Below are 17,412 nucleotides of genomic sequence, written 5' to 3'. Positions count from 1 at the left end.
GAAACGCCGTCGACCCACCCAAGGAATTTCACTCGCCTTATTGTATATAATTGTTGTGTTTTTAACCTTGTTGTTGTTGTGTGACAGTCCGTTCACTTTGATCACTTATGTCACGTCCTGCACCGTACTATTCACTTGAGCAACTGAAATACAGTATAAGAATATTTATGTTTATCTATAAAAAAGAAAGAGAAAATAAAAATTCCTACTTGTACTTACAATTCTCGCTCCCTAGCGTTTATTAAATACTCGCTACTGTCACCCTTTTTCCTTGGACCTCATTAGGCCTACTCTGAACCATTGTTCCTCAAAAGTATGATTCAGATATCGGCAGAGGGGAAACTCCGTCACAACGGTGATGAAAATCCCGTCTGTTGAACTATATATTCAGTTTTATCTTATGGGATTTATATTTCAGCGGACGGGATAACGGTCACCGATGTGACGGAGTAACCCGTCTGCCAATATCTAAATGGGGCCCTGAGTTTTTTATCGAAAACTATTCAATATGTAGGAAGCTACTTCAAATCTAGCGTTATTCAAAAGGTGTTTGTCCCTGGTTTTCCCATATCACAACTCGGTAGATCCGGTCAAGAAGCATATGTTAAGAATCTGCACAAAACCTTGGATTGTTCGTCAAGGACAAATTACATGTCAAAACTCTCCTTATAGCAAGACTATGAACGTCCCTATTTATTGAGGTTTTCAGAAAGACTTGAAGCTTTATCATTTTCCTTGCGGAAATCAAGCTGCAAGGGAACAATTTAAGCAGCATTACTCTTGGTTTTGCCATGTGACTTCAAGCTTCATATTGTGACAATAGGTAGAACTAATTGCAGTGTCAAGCCAAGAGCTGGGGCATTCACGTAAACACTTGAATTTTGTTTAACTGATTCTATAAAGTTTATCTTTCAGAATGAGTGGAGTGAAACAGCCAAGTTGTTGCCATAGACAAACACTATAGAGAATTATTTCTGATTAGGCTTCTTTAAAGATTAATGGAATTGAGTGAACTGAGGCAAACAAAAACTGCAACCATGGAAAAAGTTATGGGATTAAGGACCAATATGTGGATAATCATATACACTATATTTTTATTTAGTGCAAAAGTCTGCTTGAGTTGTAGCCTTCAGAAACCAGCCTGGATGATGAAATAGCTGTATTTAAGAATGGGTCAAACCCCTTACACTAGAAAGGATTAGCAAGCAAGACACATTGTAAAGTGGACAGAGAGCTAGATTTGCCACTGATGCAGGAAGAGTCATCGAGATTATAAATCGTGGAGTAATTGGGAGACAGGGAAAGCATTGAGGGCAAGTTGGATAGGCAGCTGGGCCAAATGTAAGTCAATTCAAATTCCCTTAATAGGTGTGGATTTCCAAATCAAAGAAAGAATCTTCAATATTTATATTTCATTACAGTATCTTTATTCAAAGCAACAGTTTTAAAGTTTCTGCCCCACCCACACAAGGCTCTACACAACCAAGGACCTGCCTACATTAACCACCAACAGAACTTCCAGCAACACCGAGAAGACTACACTTTGCCTCTCTTTCATTTGCCCATACTCCCCACAGCTACCGAAGCAGAAGTAGAGGATGCTCCTTCCCCTACATCGCAGCAAAGACCTGGAACATCCTCCCCATGCACCTCTGGACCATCACCTCACTTCTGTAATTCTGACTGGTCCTCAAGAATTGGCTGTTCGAAAAAGCCTCTGGGGCCTGCAAGCACCTGAATACACTATCGGGTGATCGCCGCATTTTATAAATCCTGATTGATTGTTTGACAGTAGCTCATCCTGGAAAAGGGTTCTGTTGCTAAGCCTTCCTAAATTACTTGGAATATGTCCTCCTGCTCTGCTATTAATACATGCTTATGATAACTGCAATGTCAGGAATCATTAACCTATTAAGTGCAGGTGTCAGCCAACAGCTGACACCGGCACTACCATCCCATTGCATGTGTCGGTGGACATAGGGAAGGTAAGTAAAGGTCCCTCTTGTGCGCTGTACCAGAGGGTGTCTTTTATTTTTTTGTAACATCAAGCTGCTCGGGAAGATCTTCTTAAGCAGTCAGATTTTTTTTTAATTGATTTTTAAAAAAATGTTTATGCTTTAATGATTATTGCCATGTAGGGCTCACTGATGTAATTACAATAAAAGTGAAACTAAATCGAATCAATGGGTTAATTTTACTCTCACTGAATCAGTGCTTGGGAAGGCAATTTCAGCCCCCGAGCACTGATTCTAACAGGAGAGGTATCGTTGGAAAGGGAAAAAATCTTCCCTTTCCAATAGGACCTCTGCCCAGTGGATCCCTGCTTGGGAGTGCCACAGGAGGGTGATCCACAAGCAGGGGTCCACCCACTAGACCCCAGGGATGACCTTTTTTTTAAATTTTAGAAGTAAAAATGGGTAAATGGTCTTTCTGCTCCCTCTCCCGGGGGACATATAAGGTTGGTTACCCCCATATGTCACCACCCCCACCCCTCGGAGGCAGAGCAAGCCCATTAGACGCCAGGAATTTTTGTTGTTGTTAGAATTGTAGTGGTGGGGGCTGTCCAGCATGGGCATGCCCGAACCCCCATGAAATTGGGGAAACAGTCTTTCTGCCTGGTTATTTCCCCATATCCCCCCCCGAGGGCGGTTGAAAGCCCATTAAACACTAAGGGCCATATGTATCAAGCCTTTTGCGATTCGTTAAGGCCGAAATTCGCAGAATTTCGGCCTTAGCGAATCGCAAATGGCCTTTTTTCCGATTTTGAAATGTATGAAAAATTAGCAAAATAAGGAATCGCAAAAATTGCGATTCCTTATTTTGCTTAAGCATTAAAGGAATCACAAGTTTGCGATTCCTTAAATGCTATGTATGAAGCTTTTCAAAATTGCGAATTCAGGTTTAGAAATCGCTAATTACCACCAACTTGTAGTTGGTGGTAATTTGCGATTTCTTGTAAATATGCACAATTGTGCATTTTTGAGGGTGGCATATGATGCACATACATGCCCATTGATAATTTTATAGAACAATGGTTCGGAGTAGGGCTTATGCGGTCCTTTAAAGAAAACAGAGGGTGTTAGCGAGTATTTAATAAGTCGCTAGGGAGCATTGGAAGTAGGAAAAAATTGGAGTTTTTTATTTTTACTCTTTTCTCATAACAATATATAAAAATATATATACACTGTATTGCAGGTGCTCAGGTGAATAGTACGGTGCAGGACGTGACATAGGTGAGCAAAGTGAACGAACTGTCACACACAACAAGGATAAAAACACACAACAATTATATACAATGGTACAAGTGAAATTCCTTGGGTAGGTCGACGGCGTTTCGATCTATATTGTTTTAGATCTTCATCAGTTGAGCCTCCTGAAAATAAAATTGGTTAGGTTCCAGGCTTTTATTAGGGATTTCAAGTGGCGATTGTACACTTCTATGTAGGCGAAATCCTACTTGGACCAGCGTGAGCTGCTGTAAAGAGGTACTCGGACCCCTTGCCTGCCGCACCGACCTGCAATAATTAATTTCAGGCGCCCATAGCGACGAATGCGCACCGACCTGCAATAATTAATTTCAGGCGCCCATAGTGACGAATGCGCTGTGTGAACCCACATTACTTGCTTTCAGGCACGTTTCTCTACCATAGCGACGTATGCGCTTTTGGCACTGATTATGTTTTGACCTAATTTTCTAGTCCAAGTAGGATTTCGCCTACATAGAAGTGTACAATCGCCACTTGAAATCCCTAATAAAAGCCTGGAACCTAACCAATTTTATTTTCAGGAGGCTCAACTGTCCTGATGAAGATCTAAAACAATATAGATCGAAACGCCGTCGACCTACCCAAGGAATTTCACTTGTACCATTGTATATAATTGTTGTGTGTTTTTATCCTTGTTGTGTGTGACAGTTCGTTCACTTTGCTCACCTATGTCACGTCCTGCACCGTACTATTCACCTGAGCACCTGCAATACAGTGTATATATATTTTTATATATTGTTATGAGAAAAGAGTAAAAATAAAAAACTCCAACTTTTTCCTACTTCCAATGCTCCCTAGCGACTTATTAAATACTCGCTAACACCCTCTGTTTTCTTTAAAGGACCGCATAAGGCCTACTCCGAACCATTGTTCTATAAAATTATCATTCCACCCCAGGTTCTACTGTATGGGGTTCCCTTGTTTATAACAAACACACATACATGCCCATTGGGCATGTATGTGCGCCATATGCACACACATGTAATTTTCAGGGGTGCAGCAGGGTGTCCTTGAGACACCCCTGCACCCTTGAAATAATTCTCAAATTGCAAATTCGCAAATTGAGAATTATTTCACAGTCATGTCTATGGGCCTCCTGGCCCATAGAAATGATTGGGAAATTATTCCTTATTTGCGAATTCGCAAATTGCGAATTCGCAAATAAGGAATAATTGGAAATCTCAAAAAAATAGCGATTTTCTACATACATAGCATTTTGCGATTTCTAAATAGCGATTCCTTAGAAATCGCTATTTAGAAATCGCAAATGGTGATGATGATACATATGGCCCTAAGGATTTCTTTTTCTTTTTTTCAACTATGGGGTGGGCACTGCTCCCACCCCCAACTAAACAGGGGCACATAAAGTAATTATTGTGATCTCTTCCAAACCCCCCCCCCCCCAGGCAGAAAGACCGCTAGAAGCCAGGGAAGTTTTTTCTTTTTATAAATATAGGGGTGAGGACTGCTCAGCATGGGCACGACCATGCCTCCACCCACAACTAAATTGGGTAACTGTCTTTCTGACCTCAGGAGGGAGATTAGGTTAGTTACCCCTGATCTGTCCCCCTAGCGGGAAGAAAGCCCAATAGAAGCCTGTAAATTGTTATATAAAAAAAAGGTATAGGGATGCGGACTGCCCAGCATGGTCATGGGTATACTTCCACCTCAAGTGAATTGGAAACAATCTCGCTATCCCCCTCCCCCGGCACAAAGGGTAATTACCCCCAATCTGCCTCCGGGGCAGAAAGCCCAGTAGACGCCTGGGATTTTTTTTTTTAGCTCCACAGGTGGGGCAGCTCACCATGGGCTTGGCCATGCACCACCCCAACTAAATGGGCCAGCAGTCTTTATGCCTGCCTGGGTGACAGATATGGGTAATTACCCCCTGATCTGCCCCTCAGGTGGGGCAGAAAGACCAGTAGCCCACTAGAAGCCAGGTATTTGTTTTTGAAATATTTGGTGAGGGCTGCCCAGCATGGGCATGACTATGCCCCCATTCCAAGTAAATGGAGCAACGTTCTTTCTGGGTCCAATGGGAAATTACCCCTCGATCGGCCGCTGGAAGCCAGGGATTTTTTTGGATAAAATAAAAATGTAGGGGTGGGGATTAAATATATATATATTTTTTTAATAAAATATTGGGATGGGTTAAGCAAGGTCCCGAGTTGTCCATGGTTTGGTCCATTCCGGTCATAAGCACTAGGCCCAGCCACACATGGGGCAGCGTTTTTATCAGTGCAGGTGGGGCAATGCTGGGTGATAGGAATTTTGTAGATTCCTACAGATTCCAAAAGTTTCCATCACAAAATGTATGGATAATGTGTGATGTCAGGCAAAGTTTGAGGTTTCCATGGCATTGTGGGTAAAACAACATGGAATCCACACCTGTCACTCCATCCTGGATTCCTGGTTGAGCTAGGGCCCCAAATCCACAGCTACCAGTTTTGCAAAAAACTGGTCTGTTTTGAGTGGGAACATGTGATGAATCCATATTGCTTTTTTTTCCCGTTTCCTGCTACGGGCACTAGGCCTATCCACACAAGGAAGGCACCATTTTTTATCAGAAGACTAAGGGGGATGCTCCTTTGAAGGACGTTTTTGGCTCCCCGCAGATTCCACAACTTTCCATCACAGAAATGTGACGCAAATTTGTTTTTTTAAGTCAAAGTTTGAGGTTTGTAAGGGATTCTGGGTAAACAACCTGCTGAGAGCCACAAAAGTCACCCCATCCTGGTTTTTCTAGGTGTCTAATTATCAAAAAAATATACGTTTTTTTAGGTTTCCCCTAGCTGTAGACTGAGCTAGGGCCCAAAATACAGTTACCCACTTTGCAAAGAACTGTTCAGTTTTTAATGGAAACGTGTGATGTATTTATGTTGTGTTTCGGGCCATTTCCTGTCGTGATCACTAGGCCTACCCACACAATTGAGATACCATTTTTATCAGAAGACTTGAGGGAGCATAGAATAGTAGGATATTTGTGATCACCATTTGTCTTTCACTGCATTTTTCATTTGTAAACCAGTGTGTAAGAGAAAAGACTCCCTACATCATATGCTAGTATGGATATCCACAAATTCAGAGGTGTACAATTAACCACTACTCTTAAACTCCATATCTTGGGCCCATATATGGTTTTCCTTGATACCCATTTGCACTCTACATATTTCGTCATAATAATTTGGCTATACTCTGTAAAGAATGAAAAATATTGTACGGTGCAGCTCTGGGTTCTACAAACACTATATATCACTGCAACCAAAAGGGTCTAGTGGACGTAATGTTATATTGCCTTTGTAAATTGGCCTGTGTGACAAAAAGTTCAAAATTAAAAGGTTGTCCGAATGGTTGTTTTTTCCTAATCTTTTTCAGTATTTATTTATTTCAACAGTTAGTTTCTTTGGGAAAACATTGATGGACCTACATATCTGACCCCTTGCTGAATTTAGAGTTTTAACTACTTTTCTGAACTCTATTGCTTTTCTGGTTCATCCATCGGTTTCACACTGGTCTCCACCACATACTTGAAGAAGATTGAGAGCACAAAAAACTGAAAAATGATGTTACCTTTGTGAATAATGCCAAAACTGTGGTAAAAAACATGTTTTTTGTTTAGTTCTGCATGTTCCTGAATGCAGGGAAGATAGTGACTTTAGTACAGTAAATTGTAAGCTGATGCCGTTTACAGATAAAAAACAGACACTTTTATCTAGAGCTCTTTTTTTCCCATTTTCCACCCAAAACTCAGAATGTAGCTATATTTTGCCTATGGTTGGGTACTTTGAGAATCCTCAGGATGTTGGGGGAACAAAAGACACCAATTTGGATACCTTACGTGGAAAAAAAGTTATGGGGCCCTAAAGGTGATATACCCCAAATTGCCAAAAAAGGGCTCTGCACTGGGGGTGGGGGAATGTTGAGGAAGGCCCAGCAGCCAAGAGCTTAAATGTCATCCTTATATGAGAATGTTCATGCACAAACAGAAGGGTAACATTAACTCTATGCCTGGTCTACTACTGCTTTCATAAAATGGCATGATTATGGTTTTTGCATAATTGACTCAGGATGAACCCTGATTGCTATATTGTGAAAGCATGTTTGAAGTTCAATTCGGATCAGTGAATTTTGTATCTAACAAATTGTTTTATTTAGGACTGCAGCAATTTGTACATGGATATCATAAAAATATCTTTCCTACGAAATACATTTGCAACGTTTATCTGGTTTATAGCTTTATTCTTTCTTTAGAGAAAGGAGCTTAAGGATGTTTGCTACCTCCTGGTGCTGGTACTAGACATGGTGTTCATTTTTATTGTTCATCAAAATTAATCTGAAAAAAATGAAAATTAAGAATAAAGTCATTTTAAGATGATCAAGTTCGTTTCTTTTTCTAGGAGGCCATGAAGCAATTGACGAAATTGTTATCGGAAGACATGAAGAAAGAGCTTTATGAACTCTGGCAAGTAAGAAATTATTCTCCAGTGGACTTTTTTTCTTCATATGCACTGCTCGGTACATGTGGTTGTAATTGGCTCACTGTGTCTTTATTGGTGTCAAAATGATTATTCATTTCTCCATACTCATACACCAATCCAAGTGTAAACAACAGTACTGATTTTATGTTCTTTATTGCTTTAAGCAGACATTGATTTTACCAAACCTATTATAGCTAGCACAAAGACCAAGAATAAGAAATATTAGACCATTGGATTGTTGAGAACTCCATTGAAGACAGTGGAAAAGCAGTGGCTATAAACACATGTATAGTCTAATCCACACCTCTGACTCTCCCTCTCCCCTACCTCACCAGGATGTATGACTTGTGCAGGGGAGTGGGAAAGGCGGAATCTGCTGATAAGTGAAAACAGTGAGTCTTCATCCATTCCGCCTCCTATAGCTCACACTGTCACAAGAGCCTTGGAAGGAGGAAGGAGGAAGGGGGATTGTCTTCAGCTCCTCCTGCATCTCCAACAGTTCTGCCTAACTGCAAAGCAGTTTGGCACAGCCCAAAGAGTATCAAAGGCTGAATATTGGCCTCTCTCACAGCCCTTGTAGGCATTTTAATAGTTACTGTCATGACCCTGCATGCGGACAGTAATTATTAAACACTCATAGCAGTGTTTGCAGCTCTGAGGTTTCTCAGGCTTTGTTTCCAGATTATTTGAAACCTTCTGCTCCTTTGTAATCTAAGCTTTTTAATCAGTGGCCTTGAGATAGCAAAGTCCAGAAAATTATACACATGTGTTTTATAGCCATGGATGAGCATCCGCACATTAGTCCTTATACAAGTGATGTCCAGTCTTCTTGGTGGTTCAGTTCTAACTTCATAGTGTCTATTCTTATTTTCCTCTTGAGTTCTTCTTTGTTCTATAGCTCATCCGCGGTGCCTCCATGTTCAGGGCTCTTATTGGTGTGTGTAACCTGCCATCTAATATTATCCTCGGAGTGTCCATGCAACTAATGAGGCAGTGAGGACCCTGCTTCTGAGTCGGCTTCTACGCTGGATAGTCTGTATTTTGACTTTCTGAGTTGTTTAACCACCATGTACAGTATGTTACAGGGAGAGAATATGACAAATAATTTTGCTGGGATTACAGTTAGAAAATGATTTGAGTGATATAGTTATGTGCAATTGGCAACCTTAATTGTTTAGGCACTGGAAAAGGTGATCATGTAAGTTCCTGACCCATTTGTAGATGAATATAAGAGTCTCAAATGCAAGGCCCCAGCTGTTGAGAAATGCTTGTGTTTCCTGATATACCTAGCAATGAAATGAGAGCTACGTGAAAAAATTTGTTACACATACCAGATGTTCTGATTTAGATACATTGCCTGGTTATAACAGGGTTTCACGGGGATAATAGCAGGCCCTTTTGGCTGATCGTCTGATCAGGCGTCTGAGGTAGCCATGGTATAGTCATTTCTGGAATAATTTGAGGATGAGTCACCTAGATCAAGAAGGTATTGTGAATATGTTGTTTCCATAAAACAGTATGTTTTCTAAAGGGGTTAGCACTGTTCAAGATGATTCTCTGTTCTAGACTGTCTTTTTATAGGATTGTGAAATTTGGAGCAAAAACAGCCCCCGTGGATGTGCCCCTGCCCTGAAGGGAAAAGTTGTCTCTAAGAACTAGATTGAAAAAAGATATTATGAAGCATGTACGTTCCTGGTGCAGTCTTCCTCTATTATTCAGGACATTAGGTATGACATTGATCCCCTCTACTAGGGGGAATATTGGTGTCAATGGATTATTTGTCCTTTGTAGCTTATAGTGATTTAGATGCAGACAGTGGGAAATTATCTACCCAATTGATGAAGGGTGTGCTGTCTCTTTTATAGCAATCAGTCAAGGGCACAAAGGGTTTGATGGAAAAGTCAATATATTCAACATATTGTTCGTATTGTTCAATAGGTTCTAAAATTGAGCTACAGCCTGAGACAGTTCTTCTACATGCCAGGGCCATGATCTTGTGGATTTTAGGTAGAGTGTAGATGACTGGAGTATGGGAATGTTTTAGATTTTGATGTAAAAACTCATTGCTGCTAAGGTAGCATTCTTTCTTAGCCTAGTTTGTGCGTTGTACTATTTCAGCTGAATCTCTTTAGAGATAGCTTCGTGGAGCCGTGTGTAATTATCAGTGCTGGAAAGTTGGTGTAGTACTTCTGATTTGTAGGCCTCAATATCTTGTAGAACAATACCTCCCCCTAAAATATCAAGTGGATTGCATGAAAATGCTGTTTTGCAGACATTTCACTGTTTCAAACATTGCCTTCAGTCCTTGTTGCTGTCAATTAAGATTAACATAACTGTCTTTGAGACCGCATTGCATCAGACCACAACATAATTCATTACACAGAAGGTGGCATTGGTAACGTTCATTGTTAACTATAAATTCATGACGAACCCAGGAATCCTAATGTAGCAAAGATTTGTTTGTTTATTGGAGTGTTATTACTCTCTTAGCCTAATTTTCCGATGCACTTCTTGCAAGCTTAAAATAAATTGGAAAGCTCAAATTCAAAAGCACTATTCTCCATGCTTTGCTCATGATTCTGGCTTTGAGAGGATAGAAACTTTAAAAAAAAAGGTATTTGAGGTTCTACAGTTATCCTTTTGTAACCTTTTTGTTTTTTAGTGAATAGCTACTGATTTAAAAAAAAATTCTATTCCCTAACTATAACCCCTCTGTAACTTTTGGGTTTTTCAGTGAACTTCTAGTTGTTTTTATTTTTAACATAAAATAATATTTAATTGCCAAAGGCAGCCAGCCTGGGAGGGGGGCCCGCAACCCCCGGGCCTATTTCGGTTGTGGAAACCCCATGCCCCAGGGCTTGCCGCACTTTTTTAGGGGAGGAGGGTAGTGGGTAGTGGCACCCGTCCCCTATGGTCCATCCCTTCATTAATGGGGAAGGGGGCACTCAGTCCCTGTTCCTCAGCTGATTCTGGTCCCGGATCCCATGTCCCCGGTCTGGCCATATTTTTATCGGGGAGCCACCCTCTCCGGGCAAATATTGGCCCCGGAGACCCAACCTCCTGGGGCTCGGTCACATTGTGAAGTAGGAGGTTGGCACGCAGCCCCCATCGGTCCGATTTTGCCCTGGAGGATCCCACCCCCGGGGCCTGGCCAACAAAGGGTGGGTGCCCTGGAGCGCACTCAAGGCAACCCACTCTGCTGTTGTTGGGAGCCGCAGAGGAGCCCCAATGCCCACTCAGCCCCATCCGACTCCTGCTTCCGCGGTAGCTGGCTTTGCCGATGCCTGCAGTGAGCAGCTACAAATGCTGCTCCCTGGGTATGAGCAATTTTTTCATCTGTTTAAGCGAGCAGGGAAACATGAAAAGTCAGCTCCCAGCATGCGGGAGCATTTTTTATGCTCCCACCCACTGGGAGCAGACTTATTGTTTTGCTCACTCTTGGCTTTAGGGCTCGCAGGGAAGCATAGCTGGAGCCATTATTGACTCCGGGAGAGGGGCTGTGTGGCCCCCCTCCATTTTCTTTCTTTGCACAGCAGTGCCCCGGGGGGTGGGGGGCTCCTTCCCTTGTTCAAATTTGGTTGAGGCCATGTATATATGTGGCCATGGGGATAGGCTTTCCAGGCCGTTATCGGCTTGGGGAGGGGGGCCATAAATAAATTCCCCTGGGACCGGGCCCACCCGGGAGGCAGAAAAAAGTCCGATTTTTTTTATTTTTTTTCTTATTTTTTTTTTCTTTGATAACTGCAAAACTACTGAACTAATGTACACCAGATTACAAAAAGGGCTCTTTCTGGACCAAGAGCTAGCTTTCTGCCAAATTTTGTGTAATTCTGTTCAGCGGATTAGGCTGTAGTCATGTTCGAAATCCCTATGGGAAGTTGCATGGGGAAAATGCGTTTTGGGACATCCCCCTTTTTTCTCATACCCCACTTGACGACTCACCCCAAAACTTTCCAGAGAGCAACTGGAGTGGCAAACTAGTTTTCAAAATTTTGTGAAGATTCGTCAAACAGCACCACAGTTGTTAGCGAGGCATGCAACACTTTTCCTGTGGTGAGTAGATCCTAGCTATAACTATATACTAGCGACTGCAAATAGTATATATATATCTGCTTTGTCGAAGTTGAGAGGTTGTATGGATATATATATATATATATATATATATATATATATATATATATATATATATATTCACTGAAAAAAACATAGGTTTTGAGGGTGTTCTAGTTAGTTGGACATTTCACTCGTACAAAGCCATTAAAATTCCCCTGTTATAGTTAGTTGTACTAACTATAACTCGCGCACCCGCAATCCACTGCTGATGATGTCACATATTACATCATTCATGACATGGTTAGTGACATCACTGATGACATCAATGTATATCTAAAGGTCGATGGAAGAATAAATGGATAAGTAAGTGTCTAAATGGATGACTTTTTTGTAAAATTGATTGTATAACTGACTGATTAATAATTGTATCTTAGTGAATACATGGGTTAGTGAGTAATGTTTAAATATGTAAATATCTGTATCAGTCTCACACATGTTTAGGTCTCGCGACCTATCGATGTGCGCAAGCGCATCGAGCGGAGCGAGAATTCATGTGGCGAAAACATCCTGAAACCAAAGGGCTTTCAGCCCCGCGGTTTTCATGCAGTTCCCGTGTACATGCACGCGCATCGCATGCAAGCCCAGCCCAGTCCTCCCCTAGCAGCACTCCTCCCACACCAGCAACTCCCCCCTCCCACACCAGCACCTCCCCTCTCTCGCATTCACGCCATCAGGCTTCTCCTCCCCTAGCAGCACTCCTCCCACACCAGCAACTCCCCCCTCCCACACCAGCACCTCCCCTCTCTCGCATTCACGCCCACCCACCAGGCTCTCCCGCCCCCATCAGGCTTCCCTCCCAATCCGCCTGCCTCCCCTCGCGCATTCACGCCTCCCACCAGGCTTTCCCGCCCCCATCCGGCTTCCCTCGTAATCTGCCTGCCTCCCCTCGCTCGCATTCCCGCCCCAGGCTCTCCCGAAACTTTACTTTTTTCACTGCTGGCCGGCCCATCTAGTTTTGCACAGCTTTCGTTTTCCGCTTGTTAGGGTTTGCTGCAAAGCATGGCTTTACATCGCTCTCCATCAGAGCCTCCTCTCTGCCCCCTTCCCTGCTGCTGCTCGCATCGCACTCCCTCCTCCCCCCTCCCTTTTCATCCGCTTTAATCAGGCTCATCTGCTGCTGCCATTCTCCCCTCCCTTCTCGTTGTATTTCCTTCATGTTGTATTTTCTTGAGAGCGAGGTCGCACTGCTTTCCACAGCTGTGTTTCTTCCTGCGTGCAGACTACGCTTCTATTCATACCTATCAACAGCGTGAGGACACGCTGCAATCCTCATTGTAGCGTTTTTTTCTTGTTTCCTTTGGACGCGCAGCCAATTCACTTTCGTTCACTGCGAGGTCGCGTTGATTCCCTTCACACTGCTGTCGCCAGTTCAGGACGCGTTACTTTCCCCCACCTATTTTGACTTCCCAGAAGGGCATGAAGTGCTGAGTCCGCCTCTTTATTTCATGTCGTTTTTGCTGGCACTAAAGTTCTGTTGGAGCACCGGAGCGCTCAAAATTCCTATGACTTTATACCGCGAATTCAGTTTTACACTAGTCCCATGATCTGCTGGTGTTTATTTCACTATTTTAAGATCTGCACATTGGAGAATGAGCAGACGTATGCTCTAGGATTGTTTTCATTTTTTGATCTCGTAAGTGGCCCACCATGTACAATATACAGATTTATTTGTAAATCATGTGTTATGTGTAACAATAGTAGAACAGTTCTTTCAGCACAAATGCAGTCTGTGATAGCTGCAACGCACTCGAGAACGAGTATTCCCAGATTGTTATAATGTTTGGCTTTTGTAAATCTTGCATCTGTGTTTTCTCTGCTGTCACTTCAGCTCACCAGGCTACAATCCCTCACCCCTCGATCGCCAATGTCACTCCCACCCTTCCTTTGATCTCGCCCAGAGTTCTTAAAGGCTAATGGCCCTCCCCCTCACCCAGCACAGAGCGCGCATCGTTTGTTGACTCTCCCAATTTGTCTTACTGCCTCGCGTTCTTTCTCCCTTTCGCTCTAATAGTCTATGCTGGTGGGAATTATTTAAGGATTTCAGCAGTGAAAAAACGGGTCTAGTGTTTTGTGAGCATCACTGTTTGAGCATAATTGGGTATAGTACTTGAGGAGGGTGCTCTATTCACATCTTATATCTGTTAATTCCAGGGAGCACCCTTGCAGCCAAAGGGTTGTTGGCGTGTACGTTTAGTCACACCATTGGTATTCATGTGTTTATGTACCCTGTTCGTAATTCTCGGAGCTGCTCAACAAGAACTGTAGAGTTCACTTTCAAACACTCAAAGTCACAGCCTTACATCCTGCTGTACGTGATTCATTATTTTATATTGCAGGGCTTCTATGGTCGTGGTTGCGTCGCTCTCCATCAGAGCCTCCTCTCCGCCCCTTCCCTGCTGCTGCTCGCATCGCACTCCCTCCTCCCCCTCCCTTTTCATCAGCTTTAATCAGGCTCATCTGCTGCTGCCATTCCCTCCCTCCCTTCTCGCCCACTCCTTCTTGTTTAAACTTGTTCGACTGACACACACACTTCTTGTTCGGACTACTGGGCAGGAGACCCTCTGCTTCTTCCCTTTCCACACATGCCATCCGTGTAGCTTCTGGTCAACCCTGTTGCTTCCACCCTTCACGTCCTGCACCCCCCCACCCACCCCCCCACACACACTACTCCTCCTACCCCCAATCATGTGTTGCATCACCGTTCTTTAGCCCACTCTGCCACCCCAGTGTTTGATTGATTCAGATGCTCCGTCCATCACCACCCCCTTTTGTACCGCTCTGATTAAACTGAGGCATCCTAAAAGACACCCAAAAGAACAGTCGGTGAGCACACGGAATGAAATACAGAGTTGACGAGCGGGTGGCACTGTTTAATTATCAAACTTATTCACGACTGTCCTGGGAAAGGTAAAATAAAAAGCACATGCATGTTTGCAGATTAAGGACAAAAAAACGGAATTCTCCATGAAAATAACCTCGAATATGACTTCACTTATGTATTGCCCATGGTGGACTCGGAAGCATTTAATTAATACAAATAAAAACAAGATCCAAAGGTTATTTGTTTTAATCCTACAACCTTTTTTTGATATGGTACGTAACGTTTCCTCATGAAATCACAAACATTCCGTCATCAATGGCGGGATGTGCGTCAGGTGTAGGCCTCTGCGGTGCGTGCCACAGCTCTGGGTAATGTGCCCGGTCCTCTACAGACAGACAAGTGCTGTTCACGGAGCTCGAGATCTCGGCGACCAGTAAACAGTGCTGCACTTGTACAGACCCTTATAGTCTCGTGAGCCGCAGCTCTCTGCCAATGAAGAATTGACTTTGTTATATCAATAGCACCAGCAATAACAAGCACTGGCGTTGCCAATAGGTCTCGCAGCAGGAAAGTTGGAGCTATTACAATTGCAAATAACAATGCCTTTTATTTTTGTTTTCATTTTAAAAACATAAAGGGCTCTGTCATTTACAAAACCAATAGCTCCAACTTTCCTACTGCGAGACCTATTGGCAACGCCAGTGCTTGTTTGAATAAGTGGCTGCATGGGTTGGTGAGTACCTACATGAGTGTCTATATAGGTTATTAGTTGGTTTTTTGAGTATCAGTATGAGTGTCTGAGTGTTTATATGGTTTGGTTGGGGATATTACTTATCACATAGATGCATTAATGAGTGACTCACTGTTTATATGTGTTTTGAAGACAGCATGTGTGCAGGACTGTATGGGTGGATGAATGTGTGTATAGGTGTGTTAGTGAGTGGATGACTGTCTCAATACTGTCTTTATGACTAAGTACATATGTGTTAAACTACTAAATGTGAGTATTGGTGTACACAAGTGAGTATATATGAGAGTTAGAGATTTGAAGAGTTCCTGTATAACTAAGTATGTGTTTCTATAAGTGATCCTTTAAGAGAGTCAGTATGTGTATGTTTGTGTGTATAGCTGTATATGCAAGTACATGGATGTTTGATAGTTGATTTGCATGTGTGAGTATGTGTGTAAGTAAATCTATGGATGAGTATCGGTGTGTAACAGGATGTATAGGTGTATGAGTACATATGATGATTGAGTACATGTATGAGTGACTATAGAACTGTTAGTGAATGAGTGGATGTGTATATAGATGGTGGAATTACTGAATAGGTTGTTGTAACTGGTATTGGTATCTCCATTTTCTTGAAAATTTTTGTTTCTATTTTTGAATGTGTGTATCAAAGGTTATATTAGAGTGAGAGGAGGTCTGCCACTCTTTCACAAGGATGATGTCATGAGTGATGTCATTTGAGATGTCATGAGTGATGTCACTAACCATGAGTGATGGGCCAACTAGCCCACCTGTGACGTCATCAGCAGTGCATTGCGGGCGCACGAGTTATAGTTAGCTGAACTAACTATAACGGGAGAATTTCAAAGGTTTTGAATGAGTAAAATGACCAGCTAACTATAACTGGTGTGAAACCTATGGTTTTTTTCAGTGAATTTCAAAGGTTTTTAAAATGCTAATTCCTAACTATAACTGGTGTGAAACCTATTTTTTTTTCAGTGAATTTCAAAGGTTTATAAAATGCTAATTCCTAACTATAACGTGGCTAAAACCTATGGTTTTTTCAGTGAATTTCAAAGGTTTTTTAAATGGTAATTCCTAACTATAACGTGGCTGAAACCTATGGTTTTTTCAGTGAATTTCAATGGTTTTATAAATAATTTTTAAATGTATTGTTATATTTTTTTATACTGATTTACTACATTATTTTTAATTATTTATTTTTAGATATTTTATTTTTTAAATTACATTACATATTTTTAATATAAATTGAAAAAAAAATGTTTTTACACCTCTCTGCAACGCAGCCCCCTGGCGCGTTTGCAGAGGGGGAACTAATTCCCCTTGCATACTGGGGGTCCCTGGGGGCCAACTAGCCCACCTGGAACCTCCACTATGCGCCAGGGGGCTGCATTGCAGAGAGGTGTAATGAGGCCACACCCTTTTTTACACCTCTCTGCAACGCAGCCCCCGGGCGCGTTTGCAGAGGGGGAACTAATTCCCCTTGCATACTGGGGGTCCCTGGGGGCCAACTAGCCCACCAGGAGCCTCCAGTATGCGCCGGGGGCTGCGTTGCTTTGCCCCGGGGGCGGCGGTCCCCGGGGCTGTGTGGGGGGATTGGGCCCCCCCACACTTCTTTATCACTATGCCCCCGCGATTTGGTCCCCCTGGGGGTAATTAGAAAAAAAACAGACCGGTTTAAAAAAAAAAATATATATGGGCCTTGGTGGTCCTTGTGGGACCCCTGAGCAGGCCTAGGGGGCAGGGTGCTTCTACCTTGCCCCCTTTTTGAGTTCTACACGTTTGTTTTTCTGCTTTCTTGTGCCTCGGTCTACCGAGCACAAGATGGCTGCCAACACTTCCTGGTTTTAAGTGTTGACAGCCAATGAGCATTCAGCTTTCTCAGGAAGGGTGTACCGTACGCGTACCCCACGATTTTTCGGAAAAAAATTGGGGGCCTTGGGGTTCCTTGTGGGACCCCCTGAGCAGGCCTAGGGGGTCAGG

At 42.8% G+C, this 17,412-nt stretch overlaps 1 protein-coding gene across 1 annotated transcript in view; it reads left to right on the top strand.

Moving 5' to 3' along the window:
- The window catches only part of HDDC2 (HD domain containing 2), a 108,281-nt gene that overhangs the window by 35,466 nt on the left and 55,403 nt on the right, over nucleotides 1-17,412 (top strand). Inside the window, exon 4 of the mRNA XM_086926983.1 lies at nucleotides 7,664-7,732. Coding sequence (XP_086783109.1) covers nucleotides 7,664-7,732 — 69 coding nt within the window. The remainder of the gene's footprint in view (nucleotides 1-7,663; nucleotides 7,733-17,412) is intronic.

This window comes from Lissotriton vulgaris, chromosome 6, assembly GCF_964263255.1.
Source record: "Lissotriton vulgaris chromosome 6, aLisVul1.2, whole genome shotgun sequence".
Classification (NCBI taxonomy): domain Eukaryota; kingdom Metazoa; phylum Chordata; class Amphibia; order Caudata; family Salamandridae; genus Lissotriton; species Lissotriton vulgaris.
Note: the sequence above shows the minus strand (reverse complement) of the source record. Positions and strands in the feature narration are given on the sequence as shown.